This window comes from Cyprinus carpio, chromosome A20 (genome assembly GCF_018340385.1).
Source record: "Cyprinus carpio isolate SPL01 chromosome A20, ASM1834038v1, whole genome shotgun sequence".
NCBI classification, from domain to species: Eukaryota; Metazoa; Chordata; class Actinopteri; order Cypriniformes; family Cyprinidae; genus Cyprinus; species Cyprinus carpio.
In genome coordinates, this window is record NC_056591.1 from 5455347 (window position 1) to 5476466 (window position 21120).

Here is a 21120-nt window from a genome sequence, read left to right on the forward strand (position 1 = left end):
TCAAACCTTTACAATTAATCCAGAACGCTGCAGCAAGATTAATTTTTAATGAGCCGAAAAGAATACACGTCACACCTCTGTTTATCAATTTGCACTGGCTACCAATAGCTGCTCGCATAAAATTCAAGGCATTGATGTTTGCCTACAAAACCAAACACTGGCTCTGCACCCCTTTACCTAAATTCATTACTTCAGACTTATGTGCCCTCTAGAAGCTTGCATTCTGCAAGTGAAGGTCGCTTGATTGTGCCATCCCAAAGAAGCACAAAGTCACTTTTACGGACCTTTAAATTAAATGTTCCCTCCTGGTGGAATGACCTGCCCAACTCAATCAGAGCAGTGGTCCGTCACTGGTCCTTTGCAGTGTGTGCTTAGCAGCATGAAAAATAAAATTTTTATTCTAATTAAGAGTGGAAAAGTTTCAAACAAAAAGCATGCAAAGATCACTCACTATATAATCAATATGTGGATATCACTTCAGTTCACCCACAGTGCAAGCTGACAGAGTGAATACTCCAGTTACAATCATTAATACATGCGTAATGAATCTCTTATTTAAAATTGTATTTATAACTCTGGCATATTGAGCAAATTCTGAATTACAAGCCTCTGAAAAATTGGTCAAATGCGCATGGGCTAATTTTGAGCTACAGGCAAATAATTGTTAAAATGTCAATTTTGAGTTGGTTGTGAGTTTTCACAAAAAATGAGTTCATTAAGCCCTCGTCTAGCGGAGGCTAGAGGGCATTAATTACCTTTATTTGTATGTTTTCTGAAAAGACTACCTTGTCTCTGCTTGCTTCTCACGCTGACTGTCACCCGCATGAAGGCGCTTCCGACTGCGCGCGATCCCGATAAATATACACATTTACACAGAATTACAGTATTTAAGTATTCAGGCAAACATAATCTGTTATGTTTTAAGTGAACATTTGGGGAACTGTTTGGGAAAAACATCTGGTATTTAACATTATATTAGATTTGTGCATTACAGTAGGTCTTAATACATAGGCCGCCTCAATGTTAATCTAACAACAAAAGAAAAGAGAAAATCACTCGCTGCTCATAATTGAACTGCTTTTGTAGTTTTAACAAACAACTTATTTGTAATTAATAGACTAAAGGGATTTTTACATTTGATTATTTGTTTTTCTTACTTGGAAGCTTTTTATTTCTTTTTTGCCCCTTTTCTTATTTACAATAAAGATAAAATAAAAAATAGCTATATTGTAATTATTAATATAGTAATTATTATAAAGAAAAGAACTGAAGGAAAAGATGCAACATTGCTCTGTGATTTTGCTTTGGAACTTTCAGAAAACTAACTCGATTTTTCTCAGTATTGACTTTGCTGACTCTATCGACATCAAACTGGTGTAGCTCAGTCATTTTTCATCCGATTCCAACAAATCATACATAATTCTGAAGGTCTTTTAATGGAAAATGTGAACATAAAAATAATTCCTTTTTGAAAATTTGCTCACTGTGAGTCATTTTCCCAGCATAGGTCACATTTTCAAGACTTAGTTAAAGAGTTTTTTTTTTTAATCTATATATATAAATGAAAAAATAAATGAAAATCACACAAAAAGACTAAGGTGCAAGACAGCTTTAGTGAGTGAAAGAACAACAATCACATGAAGCACTGCGAAATACATTAATCGAATTAAAGATGATGGAGAAATATAAAACTATTTATTAAAAGTTATTGGTTATATTTATAGAAACAATACAAGTTATATAAATTAATAGATTATAAAATATATTATAACTATTATAACTGCAAAAAATATATTTGGCATGCTTTGCTGGCTGTGATTCTCTGACTGGGGGGGATTTTCTGTACAGAATCATGGGTAATGTAGTTTTCCACCACAAATTCCCATTAAACAATTATTTAAAAATAAGTTGAAATATAGCTGCAAGCAGCAATTACCGGGGTTCAAGCACTTTAAGGCCTTTGAGGTGGTCTTGGCCAACCTTGATGTATGGCTGACAGTTAAACACATCCAAAATGGAGAATAGGCTCACAGACTCACAACACACATATACACACTGAAATTAAATGATTAAACTTTTATATTAATACTCTATAACCATATTCACGTAGACGCATATACACATATACACACACACAGATACATGCACACACATGTTGATATTTAAAATAAGTGATAGGTGATACAAAACTTATTGCAAGTCTTTTCTTTTTATGAGTTTAGATGTCATTTTCTGGTTTCACTCTAATCATAATCTGACAAAATTGTAAAAACTGATATTTCTGTATGAACAAAATTGTTAACTTTGCCTCAATGAGATTTAAAATGTTATAACAGTGATTTATAATGTTTAAGCATGAATCCATCAAACCTTTGAACAGTACTGTTTAAGACCACTAATGAGCCCATTAGTGGTCTTCCGCTGCCATCTAGTGGTTATAAATTGCAATTTCTCATACCACACTGTGTTTTTAACCTTTTTAACTATTAGAGTGATATTTTTTGCCCAATCTCTCTTAAATTTTTCATGCTTGTTTAGAAAGAAATTATTGATTATTTTACACTTGAGAATTTTTGGGTCTTCTGTTTGTATTAGTAGGCCTTTGGGTACACTACGTAAAGAACATATTAGAAAATGACCGGTTTAGAGTTGTCCAAATGCAAATGTTCAACATTTTTTTGATAATTATTGACCTAGAGAGGCTAGAGAATTGTACTGAAGTGGTTTTTATTGATTTTCAGCTTAAACCCTTGAACTAGTTCGATAAAGTAGCTTATTTAATTTATTTTACATAATGTTTAATTAACAGTTTTATTGACAACATTGGTCCCAGAGGCAAAGTTGTTCAGAATGAGGATATCTATCATACGATATGAAGATCTAGTGTTTGTGTGAATATATGAGCATTTTCAACCAATTTGAGGCCATTTACCATATAAATCTTGTGTATTTGAGACCTTTTCTACTGTTATAGCGCCACCTATGGTCTGATCTCCATGAAACTTTGCATGCTTGTTAAGAGTGATCTTTTCTACTGTTATAGCGCCCAAGTTTCATAAAGTTTAGAGTTTTCGTTTAGGTTTTATAAGCTTTTGGGTATTTTGGCTAGGTCCCTTTTCTAAATTAACCTGTTATAGCTAACCAAAGGACAAAATTCAATTTTGTTTTTGATAATTATTGATCTAGAGAGTCCAGATAATTGTTCAGTAGTGGTTTGATTGAGATTAAGTGGAAAACCTAGGACTAGTTTCCAAAAGTAAGTTTTTAACTTATTTGTGAATATTTAATTAACGCTTTGATTGACAGCATTAGGCCTAGAGGCAAAGTTGTTCAGAATGAGGAGTTCTATCATGTGATTTTAAGATCTAGTGTTTGTGTGAATATATGAACATGTTCTACAGTTTGAGGTCATTTTCTATAGAAATCTTGTGTTTTTTGATGCCCTTTTAATTGTTATAGCGCCACCTATGGTCCGATCTCCATGAATCTTTGCATGCTTGTTAAGAGTCATCTGCTACATGTTTTCACCAAGTTTCATAAAGTTTTGAGTTTTCATTTAGGTATTATAGGCTCTTGGGTATATTTGGTCACGCCCCTTTTAAAAACGACCCTGTTATAGCTAACCAAAGGACAAAATTCAACATTTTTTTTGATAATTATTGATCTAGAGAGTCCAGAGAATATTACTGCAGTGGTTTGGTTCTGATCGGGCGAAAAACCTAGGACTAGTTCGCAAAAGCAGGTTTTTAACATATTTGTGAATAATTAATGAACGATTTGATTGACAGCAATGGTTCTTGAGGCAAAGTTGTGCAATATGAGGAGATCTATCAAATGATATGCATATTGTGTTGATATGTGAAACACCGCGTGATTACAGAGCCATAAAACTCGTTAGCGCCAACTAGTGGCCGATTTCTTTCAAAATTCTTACAGTCATTTAGGGCTATGAGTCAAACATGCCCACCAAGTTTCGTTCCGATTGACCTCCGTTAACCTTGTTAAATAGGTGCTCAAATTTCTTTGGCCAATGGCGGCCATGTTTTTTGAGATACGCGAATGTCCTCATATATACTTGTGCCACTTCTGACAAAGACACGACGTGCCAATTTTCAAGTCGATCGGACCAACGGTTGCCTAGTTATAGCCATTTATGTGTTTTTTCTGTCTTATAGCGCCCCCAAGTGGCAGAGGTGTGCAATTTTTTTTATTTGACCAAAGATTGAGCTTCTAAACATGTGTACCAAGCAGAGGTGGAAGTAACGAATTACAACTACTCACGTTACTGTAATTAAGTAGTTTTTTCGTGTACTTGTACTTTTATGAGTATATTTTTAAGTCTGTAATTTTCCTTGTACTTAAGTACAAATTAAGTTAAGTAATGTACTTCGCTACTTTAAAAATCACATTCGTTACTAAGTACTTGTACAATTTGAATTAAATTAATATTCAAATATTTGACCAGTATTTGGATATCCAATAGAAATAACTGATCGTGGGCGGGGCCATAAAAACCCTTGTATTTGGACCGGGAAAAAAGCCCGGTTTTTGGAGATCCATTCGTCCTCGCACGTCCTTCACTGTGAAGGTGTATTTTAGTGTTATCAAAGAAAGTATATCTTTGGCGTTATGGACATGGAAATTCGAGACGCTGAATTCATTGAAAATTCCGAAGAAATACCGGATGATGATGAGTGCCCATGGCCGCACCTGGAGGAGCTGTTCACATACAGAGGAAGGAAAGGAGACAGCGTGCAAATGCAATGCAAACTTTGTTTGCCATCTGCAGTGATTTCAGCTTACAAGACTTCAGCCTCTAATCTCAAAAAACACATTATGGTAAGAAGACTTATAACTATATTTATGTGATAGTTGTTTTCGTTTTTAATGTTTGGGTAGACCTCACGATAATTTGACTAAAAACATCACTTGAAACATGAGCTTCAGCGTTATAGGTGACGAGCACATAGACCGTGAAAAAAGATTTAGCATTTTAAAGTGGCGGTCAAAGTTAAATTTTATGTTATTGTCAACAAATTGTTTAATTCATTTTGAATCCGTGTTTTATGCTTATAATAAACGGTCTAATAATGACTCTTTAATAAAAACAGTCTCTTGCCGCGACCCACTTGCATAACAGTGTAACTGCACTGATTGACAGCCTGTCTAGATTGCGCATGTGTCAGTGCTAAATGCTGATAACTTTTGAAATATTAGTAGGGTACTTTTGGAAAGCTTTCTTGTCAAGTCAGCTTTTTTTAAATGTAAAAAAAATATTTTTAAAAAATTGTTTATAATTAAAAAAAACCAACAAGCTTATTTCTGTTGCATCATAATTCATTAATAATAATAATAATAATAATAGACCATTTTTATAACTTGATTCCCATAAAAATTATATGAAGAAATGATATGAAGTAATATAATTTCCTTTGTATACTTCCTTTATCTTTTCAGAGGAAACATCCATCAAAGATTGATCAGTACAATGACATTGTGACAGCAGCAGCACGTAGTCAACGTAAGACCACAGCCACACCAAACAAGCTCTCATCAAGTAAGCAAGCCAAGTTACCAGATGTGATGTTGGCAGCTGCAAGCAAACGTGTCCCTCAAACAACTGTTGACAAGCTAATCATCAATTTTATATGTGAAAGTGTACAGCCATTTACAGTGGTAGAACAGCCAGCTTTCAAAGAATTAATTACCACACTGCAACCTCAAGCCAAAGTCATCTCCAGATCCACCGTCCGTACCAGAATCTGTGATGCTGCTGACGACATGAAGAAGACTTTGATTGCAGAATTGGGTAAAGCCAAATTTGTTGCAACCACCCCAGATTGTTGGGTCAGCTCATCAGAAAAGTTACCTTGGTGTAACTTGCCACTGGATTAATGAGGAGACCTTAGAAAGAAGATCTGCAGCACTAGCATGCAAAAGATTAAGGGGGTCTCACACATTTGACGTGATTGCTGGTGCTCTTGATGATGTCCATTGTCAATACAAGATTAGAGACAAAGTAGTAAGGACCACAACCGATAGTGGATCCAACTTCCTCAAAGCTTTCCATGTGTTCGGAATGCAGAAAGATGCAGAGGTAGATGACGATGAAGAAGACATGGATGCTCTTGACGCAAGTGACCATATTGAGTATCATGATGCAAGTACAATCCTTGATGAAGACTCTGGTATGGAATATCAACTACCCCCTCATCAACGATGTGCATGTCACTACTTGCTAAATCTTGTGGCAACAACTGATGCTTCCCTTGCAGGAGGCCATGAATGACACCTACAAGAGGCTTTTTCGTGCAACATTTGCAAAATGCCAGGCCATTTGGAACAAAAACTGGGTGATCTCATTTGGCTAGTGAAGTGGTAGAGGACAAGTGTGGGCTACAGATCATTCGCCCCAATGCAACACGTTGGAATTCCACCTGTCTTGCCACTGAAAGAATTATACGCATCATTGATGAGAAAGGTGAAGATTCCATTAGGGGTGTATGTGACGAACTCAAGGTGAAAATGTGAGTAATATTAGTTACCATGAATGCAGTCTTTCCCTATAGTCATGATGTGGCTTAGTTGTTTGTTATAAACATGTTTTATCTTCCAGGTTGAGTCCTGCAGAAGTTGCATTCCTCCGGGAGTATAGCATCACCATTGAAGCCACTGATGAAAGCTTCAAACATCCTCCAGTCAGAGTCCAGTGTTTACATGGGATGGCTGCTGCCAGTAATCCACCAGCTTCTATCCAAACTCCACAGACTAGAGATATCAAGCAAGACCTGCACACCACTCATCAGAGCCCTGCAAAATGGCCTGCATAAGCGTTTTGGACAGATGATGGAGGATCCAGAATTGGCTGCTGCTGCAGTCCTCTTACCCAAGTTCAAGACCCTCCTGGACTGACAGAGCAGATGTTATAGAAGCTGGTAATTTCAAATTTATATGATCTCATTTGTGTCTTTAACTGCACACCTGTATAAGCATGCATACTTTTATAACATATCTGTCATGGCAGGCCTAAAATGTGGGTTATTAAAGTATAAAAGTGATTTAGATAATTTAAGTGTGTGGGTTTACAAAAATTCTCCCATAAATTTAAATAATTTTTTTCAAATTACAGCCTTGACATACTTGAAACAACATCTTGAAACTTCAAAGAATGAGGGTGAACTTCAAAGAGAGTCATCTGATGATGAAGATTTCTTCTCCAGACCACTCTCCAAAACGTTGCCAAGTCCATTTGAGCTTGATGGTTTACCTTGCATGTGCCTCGGACAACATGGAGCTGCTTCATTCCTTCCCAGCAATCAAGAAGCTGTCTCTGAAGTTAAACACAGCTCTGCCTGCCTCTGCTGCATGTGAGCGGCTTTTTAGCTGTGCAGGTCTACTTTTCACATCCAAACGAAGCCGGATAGACTCTGTGAACTTTGAAAATCAGCTTCTGCTGAAACTGAACAAAAGGTTCAGAAAGTGAAATGTCCTAGAGTTTTTAAGGCCTTTGCCCAGTTGTTGGTTTGCAGTTAAAAGTTCATACTGTTTATACATGTTTAAAAATAATTTAACATTCAGAACATTACTGGGCTTATACGTGTTATACGTGTATAAAACACAAATTGCCTGTGTTTGATCCATTCATATTTCTGATTTGATTCAATGGATTTGATGTTAATTCAATAAATATCACCGGCTAAAAAGTAATTAGTACTCGAGTAGTTTTTGAGAGGGGTACTTTGTACTTTTACCTTAAGTAGATTTTTTAACACCAGTACTTTTACTTGTAATTGAGTATTATTTTAGCAACTACTTGTACTTGTACTTGAGTACAAATTTTCAGTACTCTTTCCACCTCTGGTACCAAGTTTGGTGAAGATATCTCATTCCATTCAAGAGTTATAGCTAAAATAACATTTGGCTAACGTTAGCATAGATGCTTCTTGGCATACTGTTTCGCGCTAAAATCAAAATTTCAACATGTTTTGGATAATTATTGATTTTCAGAGTCCAGAGAATATTTCTGCAGTGGTTTGGTTCCGATCGGTTGAAAAACCTAGGACTAGTTCGCAAAAGTAGGTTTCGGATATAACACAATTTTGCGGAAAAACCGTGCGTTGTAGAGCAAAAATTTCATCTCCACTTTTGTTCGGATTGACCCAAGGATTACAACGATGTAAAGTTTTTGAGACTACGTCAAGCGGTTTACGACGGGGGTGCAAATATGTCTGAAATTTTAGTTTTTTGCGCTGTAGCGCCCCCGTTAGGCCGATTGGGGCGAGACTTTGATAGGTTCTCCCCAAATTGAGCTCTACGATCTGGCCAAGTTTCAAGTCTCTAGGCCTTACGGTTTGGTCTGCACGATCAGTTTTAGGGGAGAAGAATAATAATAAATATAGCTGCAAGCAGCAATTACCGGGGTTCAAGCACTTTAAGGCCTTTGAGGTGGTCTTGGCCAACCTGGATATATGGATGACAGTTAAACACATCCAAAATGGAGAATAGGCTCACAGACAGTCACACACAGACTGAAATTAATTGATTAAACTAGTTTATTAATACTCTATAAGCAAATTCAAACACAGACACACACACATACACAGAGACACACACATACACAGATATATATGCAGACACATTTTGTTGCAGATATAGATATTTGAAATAATTCATAAGTGACACAAAACATATTGTAAGTCTTCTCTTTTAAAGAGCTTAGATGTCATTTTCAGGTTTCACTGTAATCATAATCTGTCAAAATTGTAAAAAAATGATGTGTCTGTATGAACGATGGTTAACTTTGACTCAATGAGATTTAAAATTTTACAACAGTGATTTTATAATGTCTAAGCATGAATCGATCAAAGCCATGAACTGTACTGTTATAGTTAATTGAATGAGCTCATTAGTGGTCTTCCACTTCCATCTAGTGGTTATAAATTGTTATTTCTCATATAACACTGTGTTTTAACTTTTATAACTATTAGAGTGTTATTTTCTGCCCAATCTCTCTTAAATTTTGCATGCTTGTTAAGAATGAGATTTTGCATTATTTTACAGAGTTTTGAGAATTTGTGGGCTTTCTGTTTGTATTAATAGGCTTTTGGGTACACTATGTAAAGAGCATATTATAAAATGACCAGTTTTTAGTTGTCCGAATGCAAATGTTCAACATTTTTTTGATAATTATTTACCTAGAGAGGCTAGAGAATTGTACTGCAGTGGTTGTATTGATTTTCAACTAAAACCCTTTGACTAGTTTGTTAAAGTAGCTTATTTAATTTATTTTATATAATATTTAATTAACAGTTTTATTGACAACATTGGTCCCAGAGGCAAAGTTGTTCAGAATGAGGAGATCTATCATATGATATGAAGATCTAGTGTTTGTGTGAATATATGAGCATTTTCAACCAAATTGAGGCCATTTACCATATAAATCTTGTTTTTGAGCCCTTTTCTACTGTTATAGCACCACCTATGGTCCGATCTCCATGAAACTTTGCATGCTTGTTCAGACTAATCTGACACATGTTTTCACCAAGTTTCGTAAAGTTTTGAGTTTTCGTTTAGGTTTTATAGGCTTTTGGGTATTATAGCCACACCCCTTTTAAAAATGAACCTGTTATAGCTAACCGAAGGACAAAATTCAACATTTTTTTGATAATTATTGATCTAGAGAGTCCAGAGAATATTACTGCAGTGGTTTGATTGAGATTAAGCAAAAAAACCAAGGACAAGTTCGCAAAGGTAGGTTTTTAATTCATTTGTGAATATTTAATGACTGATTTGATTGATAGCATCAGTCCCAGAGGCAAAGTTGTTCAGAATGAGGAGATCTAGTATCATTTGATATGAAGATCCAGTATTTGTGTGACTATATGAACATGTTCTTTAATTTCAAGTCATTTTTCTATTGAAATCTTGTGTTTTTGAGTCCCTTTTTACTGTTATAGTGCCACCTAAAGTCCGATCATCATGAAACTTTATTTGCTTCCTAAGAGTCATCTGATATATGTTTTCACCAAGTTTCGTAAAGTTTTGAGTTTTCGTTTAGCTTTTATAGGCTTTTGGGTATATTTGGCCACACCACTTTAATAAATGACACTGTTACAAGTAACTGAAGGACAAATTTCAACATTGTTTTGATAATTATTGATCAAGAGTGTGCAGAGAATGTTACTGCAGTGGTTTGGTTCCGATCAGGTAAAAAACCTAGGACTAGTTCGCAAAAGTATGTTTTTAACATATTTGTGAATAATTATTGAACGATTTGATTGACAGCAATGGTTCTTGAGGTAAAGTTGTGCATTATGTGGAGATCTATCAAATGATATGCATATTGTGTTGATTTGTAAAACACCACGTGATTACTGAGCCATAAAACTCGTTAGCGCCAACTAGTGGCCGATTTCTTTCAAAATTCTTAGAGACCTTTAGGGCCATGAGTTGAACAGGCCCAGCGAGTTTCGTTCCGATCGTCTTCTGTTAACCTTGTCAAATAGGTGCTCAAATTTCATTGGCCAATGGCGGCCATGTTTTTTTAGATACGCGAATGTCCTCATAGATACTCATGCCATTTTGGACAAGGACACTGTATACACAATTTCAGGTCGATCGGTCCAACGGTTTTCTAGTTACAGTTTTTTCAATCTTATAGCGCCACCAAGTGGCAAATCTGCATATTTTTTTTTTATTTACCAAAGTTTGTAGTCATACACATGTGTAGCAAGTTTGGTGAAGATATCTCATTTTGTTCACGAGATATAGCCTTTTGCGTAAAATTGGTCCTCGACTTACAAACGTTTTGGTGCCCCATTGCAACAGTGAATTGAAAGTTCAACTTTTTTTTGATAATTATTCATAATCAGTGTCCAGGGAATATTTCAGTAGTGGTTTTAGTTCTGGTCGGACGAAAAACCTTGGACTAGTTTGCAAAATTATCTTTATTAATTAATCTTGAATATTTAATTAAGAGTTTTATTGAGAACATTGTTTCCAGAGGCAAAGTTGTTCTCCATGAGGGGATCTATCTTATGATATGGAGATATAGTGTATGTGTGAATATATGAACCATTTTTTGTACAATTTATTTCTGTTATAATTGAAATATTGTGTTTTTGGAGACTTTATTTACTGGTATAGCGCCACCTATGGTCCAATATTAATGAAACTTGGCATGGTTGTTAAGAGTCATCGGACACATGTTTTCACTGTGTTTCGTAAAGTTTTGAGTTTTTGTTTAGATTTTATAGGCATTTGGGTATATTTTGGCCACGCCCCTTCTCTAAATGACAGCGTTACAAGTAACCAAAGGACAAAATTCAAATTTTTTTTGATAATTATTAATCTAGAACATCCAGAGAATTGCACTGCAGTGGTTTGATCGAGATTGAGCAAAAAACCTAGGACTAGTTCGCAAAAGTATGTTTTTAACATAATTGAGAATATTTAATGAACAAATTTGATTGACAGCAATGGATCTTGAGACAAAGTTGCTTGGTATAAGGAGGTCTATCGAATGATATGCATATTTTGTTGATGTGTGAAAAATTGTACAATATACAATTGTTTACGTACTTTGAAAAACGCAATTTCGCCCCCTAGTGGGCGATTTCTTTCAAAATTCTTACAGACCTTAAGGGCCATAAGTCGAACATGCCTACTGAGTTTCGTTCCGATCGACCTCCGTTAACCCTGTCAAATAGGTGCTTAAAGTTTTTTTGGCCAATGGCGGCCATGTTGTTTTTTGAGATATGTGAATGTCCTCATAGATACTTGTGCCCCTTCAGAAAAAGACACTGCATACCAATTTTCAAGTCGATCGGACTAACATTTGCCTAGTTATAACCATTTATATATTTTTTTGGTCTTATAGCGCCCCCAAGGTGGCAAAGGAGCGCGATTCTTTTTGTTTGACCAAAGATTGAGCTTATACACATGTGTATCAAGTTTGGTGAAGATATCTCATTTCGTTCACAAGTTATAGCCCTTTTGTGTAAAATTGGTCCTTCACTTTCGAACGTTTTGGGGCCCCATTGCGACAGTGAGTTGAAATTTCAACTTTTTTTTGATAATTATTGATATTCAGTGTGCAGAGAATATTTCTGCTGTGGTTTGATTCTGATCGGGTGAAAAACCTAGGACTAGTTCGCAAAAGTAGGTTTCGGATATAACTCAATTTTGCGGAAAAACCGTGCGTCGTAGAGAAAAAAAGTTGAGTGTGCACTTTTGTTCGCACTGACCCAAGGATTGCAATGATGTACAGTTTTTGAGTCTACGATAAACGGTCTACGAGCTACGGCCAAAATCGTCAAAATTTTTAGTTTTTTGCGCTGTAGCGCCCCCGTTAGGCCGTTTGTGACGAAACTTTGTCAACCTCTCCCCAAATTGAGCTCTACGATCTGGCCAAGTTTCAAGTCTCTAGGCCATACGGTTTGGTCTGCACGATCAGTTTTACGGCGGAAAAAATAATAATAATAAAAATCTTAACAGATACAAGAGGGTTTCAGCACTGCGTGCTTGAACCCCTAATAATAAAAATCTGAGCAATTTCAAGAGGGTTTCAGCACTTCGTGCTTGAACCCCTAATAATAATAATAATAAAAATCTTAACAATTTCAATAGGGTTTCAGCACTTCGTGCTTGAACCCCTAATAATAAAAATCCTAACAATTACAATAGGGTTTCAGCACTGCGTGCTTGAACCCCTAAAAATCTGAGCAATTTCAAGAGGGTTTCAGCACTTCGTGCTTGAACCCCTAATTAATGTGAATAGATGGGTTAAAGAAAAGCATATACAACTAATTAACAACCTCAGAGCTCACAAACGGTCCGTATTTAAAGGTTTATCGGTTATTGTTAAAAATGGAAGGCAAAAAAAAAGTACAAAGTTTTAAATTAGAAAACAAATCGCTCATCAGAGTTCTCACACAAATACAGGAATGTTTGAAAGCAGCCACCTATCAGCCCGGTACTGGGTCGACCCTGTACAACCTAAACTGCTGGTATCGTTACAATTAAAAAATGTAGACATGGACTTCACTACTTGCCACAATTGCTTTATAGCAGAATTTTGTATGCGCATAATTTTTGAAGTTTGTATCACTGATTTTGTCTCCTTCCTGTTTAATACTGTGAATCTGCTTTGAAACAATCTCTGATGTATAAAGTGCTAACTATTTGGAGAAATTAAATTATAGGCAAAAAAACATAGCTACAAATATTTGGTACACCTTTAGCATAAACTAAAGTAAGCCTTCTCTGAAGCATAATTTGTCAAACTTATCCAATTTTATTTCAGCATGAATGTTTCTTCAGTTATATTTCATGATCAAAACATGGTAGCATTAAGTAGTACTTACGGGAAGAACCCCAGGCATTCTCTCTCCATTCTTCACCCAGCAACATCCCTTTACGTGCATCTTTTGCCAATTCATCTGATTCCCACAATTTTTTTGCAGGAAGAAGCTGCAAAAAAGGTCAAATGTGGCAATCACTTTTTTACAAAGTATAGGCATACAAACAACAGGAAGAAACTAGTGGAGTTAAGGGTGCTTTCACACTAGCACTTTTGGTGCGCACCTGGGTTCGATTGACGTCAGAGTTCGGCTCGTTTGTATGATGTGAACTCTGTCTTCCGAACTTGGGTGCGCACCCGCGAACCGTACCTGAGTCCGCTTAAAAATGGTGGTCTGGAGTACCGTTCATGTGAACTCTGGTACGGTTCACTGCTGATGTGAACGCAATCGTACCAAATCGCGGAAGTGAACCTCTATTAATGACGTATTATTTGATGAAAATGTGTGTTTGTGTGTTTCACTCACTTTCCTGACGAGCGTGACTGACGCTCTGCAAGCAGAGAGCTGTATATTTCATTTCTGTTCGCCTTCAGTGTTCTTTCGAGCATTTGCAGTACATTCGTAGTACATTCGTAAGACAGACGTAAGTGCCTTTATGTACTTAAATTCTTAAAAGTGCAGAGAGTAATGTTATGCATTTGCCGCCTTCTCCTGCGCCGTCGTTACTAAGCAACGGGGTAAACAGCTGCTGGCTTGATGACGCAAGCGAACCGCGGTTCGGACTCAAGTATTATAATATGAACACAGTCCAGCGGGGGCAGGGGGAGGGGGGAGCAATCGAACTCAGGTTCGGACCAGGCAAGTGAACCAAGTGTGAAAGCACCCTAACATACGTTAAAGTATTGTAGTGAACTCAACACTTGTGATACTGGTCAAAAAGGATGCAATAGGATTATTAGACTCAGAATTATAATAGCATGGCTTATCAAAGACTCTAATAACATACCTCACCCATTCCACGAGACTCCAGAGCCAAGGCTTGAAAATCATAATTCATCTCATCCACAGAGCGCACCTACACAAAGAGACATTTGACACTTTTTTCAGCTTTGCACACTACATATATACACACACACACACACTTTTTATTATATATATGTCTGTGTGTGTGTGTGTGTGTGTATATATATATGTGTATATGTGTGTGTGTATGTATGTGTGTGTATATATGTATTTTTGCCCCCATTTTTTATAAGCTGAACTCAAAGATCTAAAACTTTTTCTATGTACACAAAAGGCCTATTTCTCTCAAATAGTGTTCACAAATCTGTCTAAATCTGTGTTAGTGAGCACTTTTCCTTTGTCGAGATAATGGCACAACAATGGACCTCAGGATCTTGTCACGGTATCCCTGTGCATTATACATACACCTGCCCATACCATAACCCCACTGCCACCGATCCACCCACCGCCACTCGATCCACAACATTGACATATGGTTGCACTAGGGATGTCAAATTTCGATTATTTCCATGATCGATCGTCGTTTAAATTAACGATCAATTAATCGATTAATCGTTAACCATAATGCTGCAAAATGCTCTATTGCATGCAGGCAGTCACACGGCATGACAGGATGTGCCAAAGCCCCACACACACAACGCTTTCTCACTTGAATTAAAGGGGTTTTAGTCTGAATAGAATGCTAGTAGCAGGATTATAAAATGAATAGATGTGATTAAGATCATTTGATAAAATGAAGAGAGCGCGCCATACGTTTGAGGTAATTTTAGTTTGTTGACTGGTTTTCTATCCCGCACGGAGACCGCTGAACGCGACTCTTTAAATGATTTTGTGGTGCTCGTTGTTGTATTTTAAAACACAATTGCAATGTTTTCAAATGACATTATGGTATTTAAAATAAAATTATCCCAAACGGAACTGTGGTGCGCGTGTGACTGCGCTGCGCAGTAAGTGAACTACATCGGCGCTGCTGCAGCAAAACACTGTTGCTCACATTAATTTGATCCTGCTGGATTCTTTCCTATAAAATGTCAGATTTTTAATTTTTGCATTCCGGTAGGCCTATTTGTTTTTAAAAATCCGGCACATAGTGCATTAGATAGTGACAGTGCATGTGTGCAGACAGTGCGTGTGTGCAGACGAGGACGAGCGAGCGCGGCTTTGGCTAGATTTATTTGGAGGTTATTGCTCATGTCTCATTCGGCACAAATCCAAATGTTTCCATATTTGCAATGTATTTGAATATTTAATTATTATTTATAATGTTAACTAGGCTTGTACGCATTCGCATATAGACGGAAAAGATCATCCTCTTCAAAAACGTCCTTGGCACAACAGCAGAGTGAACCGGTATAAGGTCTGTTTAAACTGACCAGTGTAACCTTTTAAATGTTTAGTTGACTATTTTATTTTGATAATGAACAGACTGCGATGTAAGTTTGAATCGCTAGAATATACGTGTGCAGCAGGTTCCGGCGCGATCGAAACAGCTGAGACATTAATAATAAAAAAAAAAAAAAAAAAAACTTTCCCGCAAAAGTGTTTACTTTCATTTGTGCGCACACACACTAAAAACCAGAAGGTTTGTGCTCTTGTAAAATAAAGCAAACAAACAGAAGCTCTTGTAAAATAATTTTTTTCCCGTGAACTTATGGAGCGCCGCCACACTTCTGTTTTAAATCAGATTTATTTCGCATATTAAAAAAAAAGTATTTTTATGTTGGGCCTATTACTTATATAGGCTATACATTTGCCTTAAAGCATCATATTTTGTCCCAGGGCATGAGAACCTGTGCACTAGTGAGGTCCATGCAGAAACTTGTGAGCGATGGCGTCACCGTTTAGTGACATCACTGAATGTTCGGGGGGAAAACGTATTGTCAGTGTCGGTCACAGCGCCTATTAATCTCTGTTTTGAATCCAGCAATTATTTATTTACAAATTATACACTCTGATTATGACAAGTGTGGTATAAAAGCTTTGTTTATTAGAGGAATAATAGGAAATGTTAGATCGTGACCATGCTCTGGATGCGCTCGAGCCCATAGCCTTCATTTACGCTGCTTTCTGGTTTGCCGGTTATAATTTCCACAAATTCAATAACATATAGGCATTGTTTCTTTTCCTAAATCTTCACAGTCCTCTAATTTCGCAGGTTTATTTTATTATCTTTCACTTTTAATCACTTTTCGCATCTCTTACTGTGGTAAACATGGGAAGGGAAATTAAAGATTTCATTAATTAGGAATTCGTTCGATTTATTAGTTTGTTCCCTTATTTAGTTAAATCATGGGTTATTTAGGGAACAACAATTAATGAAACATGGACAATTGCCACAAATTAATAAGTCTTAGGTTCTAATTATTAAAGTAGTAGGGTATTATTATGTAATAGGATAGCCTTCTGTCCTGCAGCCCTGCAAAGCGCATGATATTTTTATGTTGTTTCTATTTTAATGTAGGCTACTTTAAAAAGTTTAAATCACGTTAAAAGCTTAATTTGTACATTGTGAATGAATGATGATGCTTTTACTGCTACCTTCACCGTCACTCGCAGCGCTCGCACGTGTTTTGCGCATGAGCCGCACGCAGCCCAACATTAAAGCGGTTAACCGACCATCGACAGCCTTAATCGATTGCATCTCTTATCGACAATTAATCGATCGTCGATTAATCGTTGACATCCCTAGGTTGCACGGTGCACCGATACTTCAAAAGTATCCCGATCCTCGTAAATTAAAAACGTCACGATTCCTAAATTTATTAGTATCGATACTTCAAAGAATGACCGCGTTCCAGATTTGTAAGAGACGTATTTCATGTTGGTGTGTGCAACGCACGCTTCCAGTGCCTCCCTATGGACGTCTGTGTTTTTTCTCCTCACGCACGCAGCAAAAAAGGTTTTTGGTATTTTTTCGGCCGATTTTTCCCGAAGTCTGCCTGCGTGCACAGAGTACATTGTAATCATTCGCTATCATGTCATTTGTGTGGATTTCGTATTTCGAAATCTGTGCGCAGGACACGGGCAGTCGTTCAGCACTGGAAGTGCAGAGTTACATGTCTGAGGCACAGATAGCAGGAAGTGAACAGCCGGGTGTACTGGCGGACAAGTAAGAGCCCCTTTCCTGCGCTCACTGAAGCTGCGTGAGCGTACTGTACCTGTCCGCGCCCTACAAATCGGAGACAGTGAAGGGATATTCAGCTTAACTTCTCGCGTGTTGGATGAGTTACGAAACGGACTAAACTGTGACAACACTGAAATGCGTTTTTTTTTTTTTTTTTTGTGTAGTAGTTGTTTAATAGATTTTTGAAGCAAGAAGGAAGAGGAAGTTATTTATGTGTAAGATTTTTTTTTTTACCTTAAAATTACATTGACTTAATTTGACTTAAAATTCACCTGCTGTAGCACACTGAAAAAAAGTGTTTCCTTCATCCAATTAAAATTTTTTAGGGTAATGATTCACATCTATTTTTTTTTACTTAAGCCAATAGTTATTTATTTTTCATTGGCTCCAGTAAAAAAAAATACAGATCTGAATCATTACCCTATTTTTTTTTTTTTTTTTTTTTTTTAATTGGACGAATGAAACACTTTGCATCTTGGTTTTATTCACACCAACATGATTTTAACATTTTGGAATAATTTATTTATATTGCATACTTTTATTTAGTCTCACTGGTAAAGACCTTTTTTATTTAAAACCAAATTTAAAAATTAAAACAAATACTGAATGCTGATTAAGAAACATCTTCTTGAATGTGTGTTGATTGTGTTGTTGCCTTTAATTTCACATGGTTACAGTTAATCTTTTCATTTAAGGCCAGTTCTATGTAGTTTCAAACTATGTTTGTATTGAATGTAGACTACTTACTGTGCAGTCACTGCCGTTAATTTCAGATGGTTGCGGTTATTGTTTTCAATAGCCAAAAGCCAGTTTGGCCTATTAAATACCAAATAAACATCTTATGTATATTTTCATAAACTGCTTAAAGAAAAAAAAAAAAAATCGGAAATCGGTATCATGCTGCGGGGTTTCGTGTGGGTCAGGCAGTGTTCTGTAAGGAAGGGTCCAGGTAAGGGGCGGAGTCCGGCAGCCGCACGCGCTCCCCTCTTCAGTCTGGGGCTCGAGGAGCGACCGCTTCTTCCAGCAACTGCATCCATCTCGCTGGCTGCGGCGCTTGACGGGGATCGACAGCCTGATCTTGGCCGGATGGCCGTATAAATGGGTGCGGTTCTCGTCCGGACCGCGGGTCCAGCAGCTCACGTCTTTTATGTGTGTTATATGATTAAAATGTTGTCCCGGTTTTAAAATAAAGCACAGCAATGATATTTGAGAGTGTATTTTCCCTTTTCAGATAAAGTAACGAAAAAGTATCGAATCGCAATTCTTGACTTGGTATCGGTATCGAAACAATTTTGGTATCATGACAACACTACATTGACAGCAGCAAACTGCTCACCCACACTATGCCATACATGCTGTCTGCCATCTGCCCTGTACAGTGAAAACCGGGATTCATCCATGAAGAGAACACCTCTCCAAAGTGCCAGATGCTATTGAATGTGAGCATTTGCCCACTGAAGTCGGTTACGACAACGAACTACAGTCAGGTCGAGACCCCAATGAGGACGACGAGCATGCAGATGAGCTTCCCTGAGACGGTTTCAGACGATCTTGGAGGTGAAGATGCTGGATGTGGAGGTCCTGGGCTGGTGTGGTTACACGTGGTCTGCGGTTGTGAGGCCGGTTGGATGTACTGCCAAATTCTCTGAAACGCCTTTGGAGACGGCTTATTGTAAAGGAATGAACATTCAATTCATGGGCAACAGCTCTGGTGGACACTGCTGCAGTCAGCATGCCAATTGCATGCTCCCTCAAAACATGCGACATCTGTGGCATTGTGCTGTGTGATAAAACTGCACATTTTAGAGTGGCCTTTTATTGTGTCCAGCCTAAGGCACGCCTGTGCAATAATCATGCTGTCTAATCAACATCTTGATATGCCACATCTGTGGTGTGGTTGATGGATTGTCTTGGGGGAGGAGTGGTGATTAATACAGATTTAGATAGATCTGTGAACAATATTTGAGAGAAATAGGCCTTTTGTGTACATAGAAAAAGTCTTAGATCTTTGAGTTCAGCTCATGAAAACTGGGGGCAAAAACAAAAGTCTTGCGTTTATAATTTTGTTCAGTGTGTATATTATATTATATATAGCAACAAAACAATACTGCTCTAAAAAAATTTCATACATTAGAAGTGTCCCAATTATTTATTTATTTTTCTGAGCAAAAAATGACTATCATACATTTTTGTGTCATAATTTACAGAAGACACCCACTAAAATATTATAAATATTAGTTACACTGAATGACGATGAAACATTTCACCCATATTTTGACATTATTTTCACAAAAAAAAAAAATTTGAAATGTTAGACGCTTTGTTGCATTAAATATAATTTTATATAAAATCAATTTTGTAAATTTCATTTGGGACCAAAATGGGACCAGTCTTTGACCCTTTTTTTATTTATATTATTTGAAAATTAATGTATGCATGTGTGTGTATATATACACATATACACACACATACATACATGTATATAAATATAAATATATATATATATAAATATATAATATATATATATATATATATATATATATATATATATATATATATATATACACACACACACACGCACACAAAGTCATGGTCAGAATTATTGGCACCCTTGGTAAATATGATCAAAGAAGGCTGTAAAAATAAATCAGTTTGATCTTTTAATTAAAAAACTCAACATAAATCTAACCTTTCATTGGAGAATACGAATTTAAAATGGGCGGAAATATTATTATGACAAATGTTTTCTCTAATATACATTGGACACAATTAACGGCACCCTTTTATATAATGCTTTTTGAAACCTCTATTTCGCATAACAACAGCTCTGAGTTTCATCCAATAATGCCTGATAAGGTTAGAGAACACCTGACAAGAGATCAGAGACCATGCTTCATCCAGAATCTCTCCAGACAATTGAGATTAACAGCTCCATGATGGCGCTTCTCCTCTTTAGTTCACCACACTCATTTTCTATAGGGTTCAGGTCAGGGATCTGGAATGGCCATAGCAGAATCTTGGTGTTGTGCCCAGTGACCCATTTTTGTTTTATTATTGTCCAGTTGGAAGATCCAAACATGGCCCATTATAAGATTTCTAGCAGAGTCAGTCATTTTTTATTTTTTTTAATCTGTTGGTATTTGATAGAATTAAAGATACCACGTATCTAAACAAAATGTGCAGGACCTCCAGCAGAAATATAGGCCCACAACATTAAAAATACAGCAGTATATTCCATTGTACACATGGGTTACTTTTTATCCCTGTGTGCACCAAACCCATCTTGAATGTTTGCTGCTAAAAAGCTAATTTTTTATGAATGTTCATTCCTTTACCATAGAAGCCAGTCCCATTTGAAGTTCCAGTCATGTCTGACAACAGAATATGCTGGGGATTGTTTTTGGATGAGAGAATTTTCTTTTCTTTATTTTTTTTTTCTTGAAACCCTCCCAAACAACATGTGGTGTAGGTGCTGTTTGACCTTTTTTAAAAGGTTTTCTGACCATTAGACTCAACTATTTTCTGCAGTTCTCCAACTGTGTTCCTTGGAGAGTCTTTAGCCACTCAAACTCTCCTCCTCACCATGCATTAGGACAATATAGACACATGTCCTCTTCTAGGCAGATTTGTAACATTTTCTGTTGATTGGAAATTCTTAATTATTGCCCTGAT

General features: G+C 36.8%; 1 protein-coding gene across 7 annotated transcripts in view; it reads right to left on the reverse strand.

Moving 5' to 3' along the window:
* Positions 1-21120, reverse strand: part of LOC109111929 (pumilio homolog 2-like) — a 99912-nt gene that overhangs the window by 73977 nt on the left and 4815 nt on the right. For all 7 annotated transcript variants that reach the window (XM_042777431.1, XM_042777434.1, XM_042777432.1 and 4 more), the window contains exons 3-4: positions 14308-14376; positions 13365-13470 (exon numbers count right to left, since the gene is read on the reverse strand). In XM_042777431.1, the coding sequence (XP_042633365.1) occupies positions 13365-13470; positions 14308-14376 (175 nt within the window). The remainder of the gene's footprint in view (positions 1-13364; positions 13471-14307; positions 14377-21120) is intronic.